At 39.3% G+C, this 17,931-nt stretch overlaps 1 protein-coding gene across 50 annotated transcripts in view; it reads left to right on the top strand.

Annotated features, from left to right (window-relative positions):
- The window catches only part of MAP4K4 (mitogen-activated protein kinase kinase kinase kinase 4), a 188,711-nt gene that overhangs the window by 110,900 nt on the left and 59,880 nt on the right, over positions 1-17,931 (top strand). For all 50 annotated transcript variants that reach the window (XM_039253053.1, XM_039253066.1, XM_039253056.1 and 47 more), the window contains exons 4-8: positions 7,023-7,148; positions 8,435-8,545; positions 12,484-12,574; positions 14,862-14,992; positions 17,279-17,333. In XM_039253053.1, coding sequence (XP_039108984.1) covers positions 7,023-7,148; positions 8,435-8,545; positions 12,484-12,574; positions 14,862-14,992; positions 17,279-17,333 — 514 coding nt within the window. The remainder of the gene's footprint in view (positions 1-7,022; positions 7,149-8,434; positions 8,546-12,483; positions 12,575-14,861; positions 14,993-17,278; positions 17,334-17,931) is intronic.

Below are 17,931 nucleotides of genomic sequence, written 5' to 3' on the forward strand. Positions count from 1 at the left end.
AGAATTCTCTTGACCTCAACTCCCTGTCTCTGGTGATGAGAATTTTTTTTTCTACTTGGTAATAGGAAGGACATCTTTCACATGAGAGTTTTATCTCTTGCATTCAGGAAGAAAAGGGGGAGCTCAGCATGCCCTTCTTATACTTGCTGTTTTCTTTTTTAAAGTGCCTTTAGCTCAGAATAACCCTTCTGTCTGAAAGCATATTTTAGGGTGACACATTCTGGTTTCCTTCAATTACCATCAAGTCTTTGGCTGGGGGATTTTATTTTGGCCACACAGTTAACCTGGCAGATTGGCTTTCCATTTCAGCCAGTGTCTAGGTTTCAGGTCCTGCTTTATAAAGGTTGCCATATTTTAGGGTCCCCAACAGCAGGTACTCCTATTGTGTGTATATCTGTGTGTGTGTGTGTGTGTGTGTGTAAATAGTTCCCTCATGGTGGAAGAAAATGGATGGATTCTGAAATCAGGTACTAACATGAACTGTTTATACAGTTGAAGGCACTTGTACCATGGTGTTATGTCCTGTAGATTGAGGCTTGAAGGCAACTGTTAATACCTCTGGTGGTTGGTGACAGGAAATGTTAGAAAGCGGTAATAGTCTCATTTAGATCCTAGAGGAATACTGATCTGTTTTATTTGACTTTATTCTTTGAGTAAGATCATCCTGTTCATTTGCCATGTTGTGCTTGTTGGTAGGGGGTTATTACAGAGATGTATTTTGGCTTTCTTGTGGTTCTTGGTATTAATCATGGAAGCATCCCTCTCCCAAGATTGTTCATGGGGAGGAAAACAGAGTGAAGTTTATTCACCATCCTGCATCATCTTGTCACAGCTTCAAGTTTTCCCCCATCACTCACCCGACCAGGTCCATCCAGGTGAATGGTGCTATTGTTTAATTCTCTCTTTTACCACATACTTTTTAGGTACCAGTTGAGTGATAGAATCTCATTGAAATACAGCAAGTAATGTGGCTTGGCAGACTTTATACAAGACAGAGGAGCTAAAGGGCTCTGTGAGGATATTGTTGTTTCTAGTAAAAGTCCTGGATGGTGCCTATAGACAGAAAAGACAGAGCCGGTTAAGGGCTTCAGGGCCATTACTTGGACTTTGGAGTCTCAGAAGAACAACAGCAAAACTAGAGAGTGTGGTTTTTTTTTTTTTTTTGTCTGAAATGGGTCCAAAGCAGTGTTTCTTTTTGAGTAAGATGTCTCAAGTGTCTGATTTCCATTTTAATTATGTTAATTTTATAAATTTTCTGTTGGGTTTTTATTCTGGGACTGATTGATCTTGGGAGATGTGGGCTGATTAATTTTAAAGAACATGCCATTCCTTCCCTGGTCCTACAGAGCCAGATCCTATAACCTTATTATTTTTTAAAAATTTTAATAATTTTTTAAATTTATTTTTGAGAGAGAGACATCATGAGCAAGGGAAGGGCAGAGAGAGAGAGGGAGACACAGAATTTGAACAGAGCCCAATGTTGGGCTCGAACCTTAGCTGAAGTCAGATGCCTAACGAACTAAGCCACCCAGGCGCCCCTTATAACCTATTTTTGTTCCAGAATTTTTCATACATTGGTCTGTTTACCTTTGGTTGAATTGTCAGTGACTTTAAATTCAATAACTTTTCCTGTGTCTGAGCAAATACATATATATATATATACACACACACACATTTTTATTATATATATATAAAATAAATTTTGATTGATTCACCTCGTGTGGTACTGGATAATACTCTCAGGTGTAACTGGTATTTGCCAGGTTAAAAGGTAATCTCTTCTTGTTTTTCAGCCAGTTTACAGTCACATAATGGAAGGTTCAGTAGTAGTTCATTAAAACAAAAGATAGATTAAACTAGTCTTTAAAAATGGGTATTTTCATTCTAAGTGTATATTCATTTATATCTTTTGATGGTGAAATCTGATAGATATTTGCAGATCTTATTTTATCAGCCCTCTCGCCACTAGCAAAGATGCTGTGAATAAATAATGAATTGCCCTTCTTTTTTTGTTCAGCTGTAAATGGGTAGATCTACTTCTATGAAGAATTATGCTGAGAAGAACGATGATTACTTAGAACATTTCCCAGTCCTCTTGGATCCCCCTAGTTAGCTTATCTGAAGTCTGCCTGCCCCTCCTCACATCATTACTGCCATTAGGGGAAGGAAAGGGAATTTGGGTAACAATTTAGAAAACATTTTAAGGAGCCATTTTTTGAAAACGCACTGATAATATTCATTTCTCTGTGATCAGATGGTGGAGTGGGTAGGGCTTGCCCTATGACTTATTTACAAACTCATAGCTGCTTTTGAAAATTACCACTATTTAGATGTTTTCCCCTCCTCCATCCTCTAAGCAGCCAAGGAAGGCAACAGAAAACTCCTTGCCTAGTCCTATTCCAGCTGGAGACAAAGACCTTTTCTAGAAGAGTTGGCTCCCCTGGTTGGAGTCCAAAATGCTAATTGGCATCAGCTGCATTAAATCACTGAGTGGAGCCTAGCAGCTGCCTCATCATGGAGAAAACCAGGAGGGAGCCTTCCTTTTCTCACCAAAACGTCCTTTCTCTCTCTCTCCCCTCTCTCTAGTTATCTAGTTACTTTTTTTTTTTTTTTTTGCATCTGTGTATGATTGTGGACTCCTAAAGAGAACGAAGGGCAGGGTCATTTGGACTCGGTCTAGACAGATGGGATATATAGTCTTAGGTCATGTTGATTTGTCTCTTCTGCTTCCTTTCATATACGGGGTTGTTGTTAAATTTCAGTTCTAGCCTGCCTCGACTGTTTTCTACTGTATTTTCTCAGGCTAAATGGTGTGTGTGGTGGTGTGTACATGCTTAAATGTTGGAATGAGACCACCAAACTTGTATTTAACTAATGACCAAAGGGAAATTTGAATTCAAAAGTTGGTTCATTGTTACTCCAAAGACCACATGTAATATATACATTAGTCAATTTAGGATTCCAGTTGTAGTTGGCTCAAAGCCATTGATAGATTTTGCATTTCTGATGCTTTTTCTCCAAGGTGGGCACTCTTAATCACTATATGACAATTAGTGTTGCTAAAATGCCCTTTTATTTTATAAGATGTATGATAGTCATCTATTTTGAAATCAGAAGCAAGAGAAGGAATGTTAAAAGTATACATAAACGATTTCCTAAAATACTAGTTTGAGAGGCCAATATGGTTTCCTCTCAAAATTTTTGGTAGTTCAGTTTCATATACTTCCAGGATTTGACTACTTAAACCTTAGAAATATTCTGGCAACTGGCATTGATCTGATTACTGCATTTCTGGGATAATACTTGGACGTTTCAGTTATATTAGAAAACCTGTTGCCAAACTTTATTTAAGTTGTTTTTATATTTCATTGTTTCTAATATGTGGCCCAATTTTTAAAATGTTACAGTGTATGTCTTATGGTTGATGGTGAACATAGTTTCATTACATAAAATACTTCAGTGTCTCTATCTAGTGGCATCTTAGATTTAAGTAAATTGTGCTGTGATCATCTGCCAGCAGTATTTACCATTATGCATATTAAGTGTCTTTCATACCAGTGGAGCACTGAATTTAAGCCTATGAGAATTTTTAAGTCTATAGAATGCATAAGAATTTCAATTCCGTGGGCTGTAAAAACATCACGTACCTCTGGAAGCTCTTAATTCTTATAAAGAATGGTGGAAAGGGGCACAACGGTGGCTCATTTGGTTAGACATCCAGCTCTTGATTTTGGGTCAGATCATGATCTCAAAGGTTATGAAATTGAGCCCCACTTTCGTCTTTGCACTGAGTGTGGAGTCTGCTTAGGATTATCTCTCTGTCTCAAAAATAAATAGATGAACCTTAAAAAAAGAGTGGTGAACAAATCAGATCCTAGAAGACACTGGTTTATGTTGCTAAAGAAAAAATATATCGAAAGTAATCAAAGTATATTGTGATCCTTAATTATTGCATAGGAAGCTTCTCATGGGAGAATTGTAGGTAATATTTGCTTTCTGTCAAGAAGTGGAACTTAGGAGCGCCTGGGTGGCTCAGTCGGTTAAGCGTCCGACTTCGGCTCAGGTCATGGTCTTGCAGTCCGTGGCTTCGAGGCCCCCATCGGGCTCTGTGCTGACAGCCAGCTCAGAGCCTGGACCCTGTTTCATTTTCTGCATCTCCCTCTCTCTCTCTGATCCTCCCCTGTTCACGCTGTCTCTCTCTCTCAGAAAAGAAAAAAAAAAAAGAAGTGAAACTTATTGGCAGAGTATCATACAGAAAAATGACCCTTGGAATAATCTAGCCAATATGGGAGGCAGAAAGGAGGTAGTTAGGGATGAATCAATAAAAGCAAAATCTGTGCAACCCATTAAGATGCACATACTGCATGGCATGATTGGCTACAAATACAAAATTGAAATCAGTATTTTGATTTTCTCCTATTTTAGTTCATCCTTGTTCTTTTTGGTTTTGTGTAGTCTTTATACCCCAGATCTTTCTTTTTCTTTTTTTTTTTTTTTTTTAAATGTTTTTTATTTCTAGGAGAGAGAGAGAGAGGGAGAGAGAGACAGCATGAGCGGGGTCAGAGAGAGAAGGAGTCACAGACTGAAACAGGCTCCAGGCTCTGAGCTGGCAGTCAGCACAGAACCTGACGCGGGGCTCGAACCCACGAACCGTGAGATCATGACCCAAGCGAAAGTCGGACGCCCAACCGACTAAGCCACCCAGGCGCCCCAACCCCAGATCTTTCTGCATTGATAATTTTGGGTGAAAAGAAAAAAATCAAACCTTTAGCCGACTTTCTCATCATCTAATTGTAGTCCAGTTTAAGGAAAGTGGGATGTTTAACTTTTCAGGGAACAACACGTTTAACCACAGCCCTTGTTCCAGAAGTGACACTGCGTGCATTTCCAACAGGAGCTTGGTATTGGCCGTAGTCATGTGCTGTTTTTTTGTTAGGAACCTATTGATCTTGACAAGTCCCGTTAGGATTGTCCTGGACTGCTCCCAGATACTGTTGTTGGGAATGAGTTGTAAGTTGTGGTACCTCTGGATAGAGCAGGCTTCATGTGCTGTGTGCTAGCAAGTTGTGGTCATTATACACTTTGCGTGTGTATGTGAGCGTGTGGAAAGAGCATAAGATAAAGCTATTAATGTGGATTAGTACACAGATTGTTATATGGACTCTACTTGGCCATGTGACTCTGCTCTGTATTTGCAGTCACCATCTGCCAAAGTCACATGACAGCTATGCCTATTAATATGCTGTAATATTCTTCTTCTTCTTTTTTTTAAATTTCTGAGAGACAGAGAGATAGCAGGAGCAGAGGAGGGTCAGAGAGAGAGAGAGAGAGAGAGAGAGAGAGAGGGAGACACAGAATGTGAAGCAGCCTCCAGGCTCTGAGCTAGCTGTCAGCACAGAGCCCGACGCGGGGCTCGAACCCACGGACCGTGAGATCATGACCTGAGCCAAGGTCGGACACTTAACCTACTGAGCCACCCAGGCGCCCCTATGCTGTAATATTCTAATATATTGGGGACCAAGCTGGAGGCCACCATCTTAAGAATCATTGTGCTAAGATAATTTCATGTTTTGTTACATATTCGGTTTCTAAAGCAGTAGTGTACAATTGGAAGTTATATTTTGAGAAATTTTCTTTTTTCACTTGGCCTCATCACTAATATCTAATTAATAGTGTTGTAGCTTTTATCTTAACAGTATTTTAAAAACCAAACTTAAGATTCATGAGGCCTTGTGAATGGGGTTTGGAGATGCGAGGCTGTGATAGTAGGTTTCTTCAGCCTGTGTGCATGCACGTGCTTTCACGTGCACTGTCTGTCTTTTACACTCACGCACACCTTGACTGCTCAAAAACCCTGAGTCTTTCCTGGAGAAGGAAGAACATCAATTCTAAGTCTAATGAGCATGTCAGTTTATAAAAATGAAGACATTTTAGGGCACTGGTCATTATTTCCTTTTGAAAATATATGTAGTAAAGGGAATTCTAGAGGTCTGATTACCCAGTTTTTCCCCAAAGATCTTCCCTCAGATGCCACTTTTCTCTCCAGGGCTGTTTTTCTCTTTTCCTCCACCTTCTCTCCTCTTTAATTCTGCTTTCCCATCATTCTCATGCCGTCCATAAATCTTACTTAACATAACCCTGCAGGTAGTTTGGCAGACCCTCTCTGTGTCATGTGTATGCAGCAAGGGACAGGATGCCCATGCTGTTGCAGGTACTGCCCCAGGGGTGTATGGCAGAGAAAGGTGGAGACTGGCAGCCCTCACCATTCACAAGGACAACTTATTTTTATTTTCCACACCTGTGTCACCATCTGTTTCTTTCATTCTCCTTCTGATCTTTTATAACATGATCTTCTTCATTTCTTCCTTGGCTCATCTTATTTTAATAAAACAAGAGGCTGGGGGATGAGCCAAGTCTAAAACAACCTGCTGTCACTGAGTGATGTTTTATTGCTGTGGCTCGCCAGACTCACCTGGATCTCTTTTTGGGGTAGTGGATCTCATTAAGCATGCCATCCATCCAGGGCCTGCAGTGTTAGTCTATATTCAGTAATCTGCCTGTGGCTACACCAGAAGTTAATGCTTTGTGCAAGGTTATAACAGGGGAAGCTTTTCTGCCTTAGGTGTGCCAGATGATTTACATACACAAACCTTTTCTAGAAAAGAAACAACTTTTCCTTATAATTAGTTGAAATAGTATCAGTCAGTTCTCTTTTTTTTCTCCCATTTTTACAGATGAGCAAAGTAGGGTTCAAAGATCATACTTAATGGAAGAGCTGCTCCATGCTACCTCTTATATACATCTGTAACTCTTAATGCTTCTGTATTTCTTGCATAGCTTGTAATTACATTTCAAAGGATGAGTCCTGTTAAAGTCCCCAGTTTCTTGTCACTAGGATAAAGTGAAATGTATTTCTCTCTCTCTCTGGGACGGGGAACTTGTGTTATTGCCTGTATGTGGGGAAAGTAAAATCATGCACATCATTCAAAAGCCGCACATTTTATTTTTATTTTTTTCTTAAGGATGAAGAGGAAGAAATCAAACTGGAGATAAATATGCTGAAGAAATACTCTCATCATAGAAATATTGCAACATATTACGGTGCTTTCATTAAAAAGAGCCCTCCAGGACATGATGACCAACTCTGGGTAGGCAAATGTTCCCCGAGGATTTTGTGGGGTTTCCTCTTTAGTTGTACTAGAAGGATATTAAGGACCTTCCAGAGGGAGGGAGGAAAAAGCAAAGACACAGGGGGTAGTGCCTGGCATCTTCCTCGACTCTCTTGGTTAAAGGTTAAACATTATTGTCTGAAAGTTTATTTTTATGTTGGTTTCACATTGCATGGAAAAAAGTTATCTTCGTGTTTCAGGAATAAAATGGCACGTTTTAAAAGTAATGTAACCAAAAAGCAAGGAAATTAGGAGCTTGAAAATAAAACCAAAAATAAAAACTTTATTTATGGAAATTAATTAGTATGGAAGCTCAACTAAATCTGTCTTCTTTATCACCTGGAAGTAAAGGGACAAATCACAAGAAAACAAAGTTAAAACAGTATTTGTTAATAATATTGATGACAACTAATTGAAAGCAGTAAATTCCAGGGAAATTTCTAGAACTGATAAACATTCAGTGTTATCTTTTACTGAACCACATCTTTACTGAAGATGATGACCCTGGCATGCTGTCAGATCTATAGTTATCACATGAGTTATGCTGAGGTACTGGATTTGTAAAGCAGGAAGGTAAATACTTTTTCTAATTTTTAAAAACTCATCATAGAAAATTTGCAAAATTAAGGCAAAAGAGAAACAATTTATTTTTATTGCCCAAATCCAATCAAAGTTAAAATTTTAGAATAGCTCAATCCATTTTCTAGGTACTTAAAAAAATATACTTATGTTCATATTGTATAAACATTTAGGTATTGTAAACATATTTTTAAAATTATGCACTGCTTAAAATAGCATTTCTCTTAATATGAAAGTTTGAGAATCGTAATGTATGGAAGATAGAACATCTTTGACTCTGGCAAATGAGAGAAGATGTTAGAGTATTTCCGTCAGATTTCTGATACTTAGGCACTGATTAAGGACACAGTGGCCCTCCCACGCCCACAGGCTTATGAGAGAAGAAGAACACTTAAGAATCTCTGCACTAGGGTGGGAGTGGGGGGGTGGGGATGTGCTGTAAAATATCAGAAATTCTTAAATCTCCTGGATCAGACATAACACAGTGAATTAATTGAATGGTGAAACGAGCTGTCAGTAATTTGGATGCTTCCAAGATGATCATGTACCCAGACGATCCCTTCTTTAGGGAAGGCAGAAGGGGTTAGACTGCTTTCCTGACTTCCCTCCAGTGTGTACTGATAGCTGTGATGCTCTCACTGACTGCTAGGATGTGCATGTCATGGTGTGTCTTGTCTGCCCTGTAGCTTGTTATGGAGTTCTGCGGGGCTGGGTCCATTACAGACCTTGTGAAGAACACCAAAGGGAACACACTCAAGGAAGACTGGATAGCTTACATCTCCAGAGAAATCCTGAGGGTAAGGAGCAGGGAGAGTCTGTAATGCCTCGGACATGGTCTTGTGTTTCCATTTTCATTTTCCTAGCCTTAAGTATTTCTTTGCATTAGCTATAACTGTACAGATTGTTCTTTTCATGACAGCCAAGGGCTCTGTATAACTGGCTGGCTTTGATTGTTTAAGCTACATCATGGTTTTGATTGTGACAAGTATCTGAAGAAACTAGACTCAAACAAAAATAGTTTTTCTGTATTTCCCTGAATTCATCCTCCAGGTGTTAAAAAGAAAATCCAAAGGAAAAGAAATAGCCTCTAACTATTGTTTTTATAGGAATCCTGTATCTAAAGCTGATGAATCAATATTAATGATGCCAAACACTGGCTTTCAGAATCATCCTGTGGACTTTGGCATTAACTCTGAGAATTTGTTGCAGTGTTTACGAGGGGAAGTTCTAATGTTTAATGTTGTTTATAGCCGTTTGAAAGCCAGTTTATGATGTTAACGTCTTGAAGCACTGTTTTAGCAGATCCTAACTGATCGCATTCAGGAGTGGCGCTGCGCAGACACGGCAGGCAGAGGGCCTGTGTAGTTTGCACTTGGAAAGTGCATGTGGGTTACCGGCAGCGAGCCTCTTCCCCTTGGCCAGCTGTCCCAGTGGCGCTACCCCTGAACTACATGTTTGGATGACTTGCTTGGATTTCATTTACCCACCACATTTAAGGAATAAAGACTGGAGTTAAACTGGAATCTGATTCTTATGCTTCTCTCGCTAATAAATGGTTACTGTATTTTTTATTTATAGATAGATTTACCCTACTTTTACATTTAAATTTCTTAGAAGACTGCGGGTTTAAAGAATGCCATCTAGAATTCACAGAGATGAGTTTGAATTCCTTTTTATTTTAGATACTTTATGAAGCTCTTGAAAATAGGCAGTTCCCATAAGAAAACTAGTCATAAGGTGAGGTGGGAGAACCTTCTCTTTATCATCACACTCAGATTTCGTTAAGAAAATATGAGAGTCCTGTCTTTTATAGTTTTGAAAGCAGAGTCAAAGTGGAAAACTAAGTATCCCGTCCTGTGCTGCTGTGAAGAAGTTCAGCAAGTGGGCAGATGTATTTATTATATTAACTAAAACCCTTGGCGTGGTCCGCAGGAGAGAACAGTGATAGAGTGAGTCAGATGTGGGTTTGAGTCCTGCCTTTGTTACTTACCTAATACACACCCCTGGCAAAGTTACTCCCCTTTAAGAACTTACTTTCTTCATCTGTAAAATTTAGATACCAACCTTATGAAGAAATGTCATTGTTATAAGAATTAAACGAGTTGTTATATATGAGGTCATTTCATGTACTGTGGGTACATAACAGATTGTCAGTAAATATTAGTTGTTGTCCTTGTTCTCCATTATAAACATACACTTAAGCACATCATTTCTATACATAATTCCAGTGTAGGATTTCTCAAGCAGAGAAGTAGGTTTTAGTGTAAATGTCCTAGGTGTCAAATGTCTGTCATCAGAGACAACTAACATGTTTTTATGTACACAGGCAAGCATTTTTTACTGATCATGTAGTAAGTATATTTAGTTATTTTACTTCCATTGATCTCAGACATTATTTCAAAGACACCCAGGTTGTTTGAGGCCCTGGAATGGCCATAACAGCTTAATGGACATCCTTCTGAGATATATCAAATGTTTTCCACCTCAGTGGGTACGTGAAACAAGAGTCTCCTTCATTTACATTTCATCTAGGATGGCAATTTTTTCTACGACCAAAGTCTAAATGAACTAAAAACAAGCCTCTGAAAGAGTCAGTGCATCACAGGCTAGTGTGTGTTTTTTCACAGGAACCACTGAGTCCACTTTGGTAAAGAGAAAGCAATATGTTCCTGTTCTGGAAAAGGAAGGCAGCCAGCCCAAGTGGATAGCCTGGGTTCTCAAAGACAACACTGCTGGGTTAGCTAATTTCTGCAGCAGCAAAACTTGTCTACCTTCTTTAGTAGATGTTAGATTCATAGGCTGTTACTGTGTTAAGATCCCCAAAAGGCTGAGAGTCATGAGCATGTAGGCCTCAGACATCAGTAGGAAAGTTCTCTTTGGCCCACTGAAACTCTTGACCAAACGTTTATCAACAAAGCCAGCATGTTCATTCCAGCCCACGTCCACATTTACAGTCTACACAGCCATTGATGCATTTTAGTAGAAACTGATATTCATTGTGAGCCTTTCATGACCATTACTAAAGGACAGCCTTCGATGTTCCTTTGCTCTATGTCCATGCATGAGATAGAGTTACAGGAGAAATGTTTTCTGGTTTTGAAACATTGATGCATTTGCTCTAGGATGGTATTTAGTGTATATTTGGACTTATCTTTGCTAAGGAGGAATAATTGTGGCCTAACTTTTGGCATGGCAGTAGTTGAACATGCATTCTTTCTCTTCATACAGGGAAAGATGTACTCATTCGGAATAATCATAACTCAAGTTTACACTGCCTATGAGCTATTAGAGGCACCTTGAGTGGTTTCACCTGGAGACACATCAGTCCTTTAGCATTAGGGCCAGGAAGTACATGTTTTTAAAGTTTATTGCTTGTAAGAAACAAGAGTACATGCAGGCCATATTTGTTTGAGAAGATGTAGATACTTCTGTGTTGCTAAGGTAATCCTGTAAAAGTAAAAGAAGGGGGCTGTGAAAGAGTATAAAATGAACTGAAATAATAGAAGTAGGGATTATGAAGGAATTAGGGAAGCTACTTTTTGTTTGTTTGTTTTTCTTTGCTGTTCAAAATTCTGCCATGCTGAAAGGAGAGATTTTCTTCCTAACTATAGCACTAACATACCATGTATTTTTAGTGCCTTTTCTCTCTAGTCAGTGCTTTGTGGTGTAACACTGCACATCCGGGGTGGGGGGGAGGGTAGATAAACAGGGCCATCAAGTAAGCTCTTTTCTGCTTTATATGCAGACTAGTAAATTATTGTTTAGAAACCCCCTGTGCTAGAAAAATTAGTATTCTAGAGCAGCTAGATAGGTGTTATATTTAACACCTATCCTACACAGTAATGATAACAAGTAAAACCTTACACAAAAAAAATCAAGCCAGAAAATTAAATAAACCTTTACTTCTGATCTGGCCTTTTTGAGTTGAGACATTTCAGAATAAGTAGGTTGCTTGTATCTTCAGGAGACAGCCTACAGATTTGGCTTCTCTAGCTGAAGACAGAAGAAGTACAGGAGTTGTGAGAATGACACATTTTTTTCTGTCAGGCATCTGTTGGATGCAGAATGTGTTTTTGTTCTCCCACCACCTCTCTTAAGAGATGTGCTCTTGGGCTTCACTCCAGATACAAGGTCATCAGAAAATGCTATATGCCTAGTAGGGTTTATTTCCTTGGGAAGGAAGGATATTTTATTTGAACATAAAGCTCTTTCGATGGCAGAATTTTTTTACGCTGGCGTGGAGGTGGGATTGATCAGCAGTTAGCAATTTCCCACCATGTGGTGGGAAAACTAGGCAGTGTTCAACAGCCAGACTTGAAACCCTCTCTGGCTCTTTGCTTTTCCCCTGGGATGGGTCTAGTTCAAATATACCCATGGGGTCACCCACTGAAAGATGGATGTGTAGCGTGGGAAAGGAACCACCCTGTACACAAATAGCACAAATTACAGCAGAGAAACTGCAGATGGTAATCTAGAGCATATCTTCAAGGAGCAGCTAGAAACGGGTGATGTTGCTCACACAGGGGACCTAACCCATTGGAACTGGGGAATGGGTACGTCTTTCTGTTTGTGCGGTACTACTGTGATGTCTTTACGGAAATGTACCAAGATTGAATTATATTATGTTCCAAATATGGTTCATAAAACTTTTGGCATGCATTTTGTTATGAAAAGTGTGTTCCTGGCTATTTGCAGCAACAAAGAACTAAAATTCAAATCTGTCTCTCCTCTTCAGGGACTGGCGCATCTTCATATCCATCATGTGATTCACCGGGACATCAAGGGCCAGAATGTATTGCTGACGGAGAATGCTGAGGTGAAACTTGGTATGTGATGCGCGTGTCACGTGATCTAATACTTGCCCCTGGTGCAGACCAGCAACTCTCCCTACCTCATTAGCATTTAGCTAAAAACTCAGTCTGTTACCCACATTTCATCTTTCTGTTCTACTTAAGAAGTGAGAACTGGGCTTACTACTTTGTCTGGCTCCAGCCTCCCTTCCCCCATGCTTCTCTCCTCTGTTCTGCTCGCCATACAATAGACTACTGTTTAAATCAGATCCCATCACTTTCTTCCTTAAAAGACTGTTAGTGGCTTCCTTTTCACCTGGAATAAAATGTACATTTCGTACCATGGCCCATAAAAAGCCATGGCTCCTACTATTTTCCAGCCCCACTTTGTGACCATCCTTACTTCTCTCTTCTTCAGTTCACTCATTTTTAAACTTCTTTAGACTTTCCCTCGGGGTCTTTGCATACACTATTCCCAATTGGGAACAGTTTTGAAGTTGCAGTTTTTTCCTCAACTTCAAAGGCCTTCCCAGACCCTCTGATCTCTATTGGGTCCCACTGCTTGTCTCCTTATTAATACTGATCACAGTTTATAATTACACAGCTATTTGTTTAACTATATTTCTGACTTCTTTACCAGAATAATTTCTGGGAGTGTAGCAACTAGGATAGTTTTATTTACGAAAGCATTCTTATCTGTCACCTAGCTTAGATGTAGTAGGTGCTCAATAAATTTATGTGTGGATGTGTAAATGGATGAAGTCCAAAGTGTTTTCCTGGAGATGATTTTATAATGGTTCTTCTATATTTCCTGTTTCCCTTACCTGGATTTGAACTTTTTTCAGTCCCACTTTTATATAATGGTTCTGTCAAATTTTTAGACAGAATTAGCAGTAAGTTTTCTTCCACTAAGGCATCACACAGAAAAATTCTTTCTATTTTTAAGGGTCTACTCCATCTTTTAAAAATCTTATGCATCATAGTTACACCTTAAAATCTTCATTATTGCTTTCTTGCATAATACCTGCATTTATTGGTCGTCTGTGGAGGAATAGTGTGCCCATTTGGGAAGTCCCCTCAAAACTAAAATAGGAGGGGCGCCTGGGTGGCTCAGTTGGTTAAACGTCTGACTTCAGCTCAGGTCATGATCTCGTGGTTTGTGGGTTCGAGCCCCGTGTCGGGCTCTGTGCTGACAGCTAGCTCAGAGACTGGAGCCTGCTTCAGATTCTATGTCTCCTCTCTTTCTCTGACCCTCCCCTGCTCACGTGCTCTTTCTCTCTCTCTCTCAGAAATTAAATAAATTAATAAATAAATAAACCCCAAAACTAAAATAGGAGACACTTGTATTGTTCTCATTCCCAGTGACTCGGCAAGCTATGTGTGTTCCCTGCACTGGCCCGCTGGTGCCAGGCCTGCGATATTCTCTGTAATCACTTGGTGATCACTTGAGACTGCTGGGTTGCTGCAAACAGCACACGCTGCCTGATGCATGTGTCTGTCTCAGGAGCCCTTAGCATGTGAGCCCATCTCTTGGCCAGGTGGCTTCCTGAGTGATCTTAGGAAATGTACATAAAGAAGTTGAATCTATAACCCAACTCCCCTGAGTGACCTCAGTCCTCTGTAGGCCCTTCTGCATAAACTCTTCCACCATCGTGCAGTCCTCCTAGGGGTGATGGCAGTATACAGTGATGTCATTGGCAAACATTCCATTAGAGACCATGGTTTTCGTGTCAGCTCTGCCTCCCACCCTTGAACTTTCCTCTAGACCACCTTCGTTGGTCAGCTGAGTAGGATATAGGGGTTACTCTGAAAAATTGAAAAGTCGCAGGTACTTTGAGGGGTGTTTCTTCGTATATTTGTGATATAGCTTGATTCTTTATTGAATTTATTACTGTGTTCTTTCCAGATAACCTTTGTGGCTTTCTTCTCTTTCTGTGGTCAGTGCTGTCTCAGAAGCTAAGTCATGTGGGTGTTAGTTCTCCTGAACTTGGAGCTTTCTATGACTTGACCTTGTTTGTCCGTGGGCATGTTTCCTGCAAGCACCGAACGTCCTAATTCATCCAAAAGTCTCTCTGGTGGTCACTGTCATGGAAGCTCAGGGAAGTGACTGGGTCCCAGCCTCCCAGGAGCTGGCAGACTGGTAGAGGATTTTGTCATTTTAGTGGCTCTGCTCTGGAGACTGCTCCTTATCCACGCTGGTGGCCTTGAGGAGTTTATATGTCCATGAAGTATTACTCCTTGAGGTTACTCTGAAGATCCCTCCTCCTCACCTTTCTTCATTTGCTAATCATGTCCTACTCCTTCCTTTCTCTCCCTCCCTCAGTAGATTTCGGTGTGAGTGCTCAGCTCGACAGGACGGTTGGGAGGAGAAATACATTCATAGGCACCCCCTACTGGATGGCTCCTGAGGTCATTGCCTGTGATGAGAACCCAGATGCCACCTACGATTACAGAGTAAGAGTCGCCTACTTTGTTGTCCTTCGCTGGATCCCTGGCATTCCTGAGGGATGGGGGCTCTGCTTACAGAAAGCTTACCGCTTTTTCAGTGAGGATGACTTGGAGACTTCGTTGGAGGTGCAGATTTTCTGGGACAGTGTTGAGATGCCGTCTTGTTATTGTTCATTCCCCATCACCTCTGTTCTCCTTACTAAATAATATTCTGCTTTCAGGGCAATGCGAGTCACTGTCTTATGCATAGAGCTTTTTGTCATCAGTAAATTAAATGCTTCTGCCTTGTTTGCCATTCTTTTAAACTTGAAGAATATAATCAGATGTTTTTGGAATATATATAACAATAGCTTCATCTATATGAAATTTTAGAGTATTGTTAAAGAGCTTTACAGCTTTGATTTGGTGTACAGATACATTTAAATTATTAGAGTGACCTCTAGGGACTTGTATCAATAATGCACTTTTTTATTTCCAATGTAAAGCCCATATTTGATCATCAGATTCAGTTTGAATGTTTACGGAAGTTTTTTTAAATTCCCTTGCTGTAATTAAATGAGTCAGAGTGTTTATGTACCTGTTGACGGTATTCAAAATTGAGTTCATATCTTCACACTCACCAGTGTATTTTGGTATTTATAATAAATACCCAATTAATGAGGCTCATTTTAAGCATATGATATGGAGGAATTTTTACTTTATTTTAAACATGCTGGAGTATTTTACAATAAATTCTATACTGTGTGACTTTTCACTCTTTATTACGTTATTACATATCTTCAAAAACATTTTCCAGTGTGCCCAAAATATTACCATGCTTAAGTAAATTAAAAATAATTTCATAGTACAGAGTTTGTAATTAAACCCAACTGGTTTATGCCTGGCTTATCCAAATGAGTGTTTAATATAGGACAAGGCATCCGTATTTGGTTGTTTGGCCACTGCATATCTTTTAATCAAGGCCTACAAGCCACCCCCCTCCCCCTTTTTTTCATGACACTGACTTGTTGAAGAGGCAGTATTCCACCATCTAGATTTGTCTTCCAGTTTTGAATTTTAACTTTACCATCTTTGTTAAGGCATCTTGTTTCTAATAAACTGGAGACATTTCATTAGTATCAAGAAAAACCTAAGGCAGGATTGCCTCCGGAGATGGCTGTGGTTTGTGCCGCATCACACCAGGGCGCCTGAACATCTGTATATCCTGCCACTGGTGCTTCTGAGCTTAGTCCCTGGGTCAAGATGGGTGAAGCCCTTTCTTTGCGTTCTACAGTGTAGAAAACCTCATCAAAATATGGGAGAAATTTGTGGGCCTATCCTTCTTCTTGTAATCAAACGTGTTTGAATTGTGTAACATAATTATAGGTTACTTAGAAAATGCTTAAACTGAGCAACTTTAAGTAAATCTTTCATTAGAATATAGCATATAAACAAAAGAATGCTAATGATAATAACTACCCAATTGTCTGCTTTTTAAAAATCTGGTTTGGATTTTAAGAAATTGGCTGATAAAACTTGATTCGATCATTCATCAGCCAGTGTTTATTGAGTCCCACCACATGCCAGTCACAGGTTGGGGGAAGCAAAGGTGCATAAAACAGACAAAAATGCTCTCATGGAACTTGTATTTGACTGGGGAATAAAGTTAAAATTTTAATATTTCAGATGACTGAGAAAAAGAGATTCCATGCATAGAAAGGCAGCTTATTGCTCACTCCTTATTAAGTTTGAGGCAAGAGTGGAGAGGCTCAGCACTGCAATTACAGTTAGTCCATTCAACTGTGGACCTTTTATAAAGAAGCCTTTCTAGCCTATAAACTTTTATTTTAAGTTTATTTTTTTAATTCAAGTATAATTAACATAAAGTATATATTAGTTTCAAGTTAGCCTTTAAAATTTTAACATCTTAATTAAGTTTGAGATAGTTACATAAATCATAAAATTAAACATAAATCTGGGCCAGGAGTCTAAATGATTGAACATAAAGAAATGAGGAGACACACTGAACAACAGAGCATGCAGTGGCCAAGAAGCTTTTACATGGACCGTCTCTAGTTCAGTCATAGATGCGAGTGGTTCTAATCAACAAATCAACTTTATATTTACTTTTTCATTCATTTATTTGGAAAGTATTCTTACATATGTGTGTATGCTTTTAATTTTCTGGCAAGCTTTTTTTCAGTTTATATACCAAAAAATGTCTTTAAATCATTAGTGTGACTAATCAGCAGTGATAAGTTAGTGGCTTCCTATCTCATCCAGTAGCTGTAACACACTGTTTTATTTTTGCAGAGTGACCTTTGGTCTTGTGGCATTACAGCCATTGAAATGGCAGAAGGTGCTCCCCGTAAGTAATGTATTTTTCCTTTTTAGCCCAGTTGTTCTATGTGACTTAAAACTAGTCTCAAGGCTTCAAAAAGAACAACTTCATGGATAAAGCCTTTCTTGGTGGGACATTTAGTGGAAACAATCATAAGTACAGTGAAGTTTTAGGTGTAAAAGGATTCTTGGCATCCACTCTTCCTTTTGAAGATCCCTGAAGTCTGCAGGCTACATTTAATCTTTTATGTAAGTTGTATTTAGATGTGTGACCTGAAATTATGCAGACATCAGGTAACAGACAGTAATTTTTCTTTTCACATTTAAACTGTAGTGAAAATAAATCCTAACACATGAAACTGGTCCTAACACATGACATTTTAGTAATACTTATGTTATTACTTTACAAATAGAGGCCTGAGTTTTTATCTGTAGAATAATTTTTTGTGTGTGTGAAATTTGCTTCTTCCTTTTGGTTAAATCAATGACAACTTCATAAAATCGATTTTTGAGCAGAAATGGGTAGAATTGCCGAGAACAAAGGGACAAAATAGCGTTATTTGCTGATCCTCCTAAAAAATGGGATACACAAAGAATGTATGCCTGTCATGCTACATAGTTGCTGC

Source organism: Hyaena hyaena, unplaced genomic scaffold, assembly GCF_003009895.1.
Source record: "Hyaena hyaena isolate Hyena2069 unplaced genomic scaffold, ASM300989v1 scaffold_438, whole genome shotgun sequence".
Classification (NCBI taxonomy): domain Eukaryota; kingdom Metazoa; phylum Chordata; class Mammalia; order Carnivora; family Hyaenidae; genus Hyaena; species Hyaena hyaena.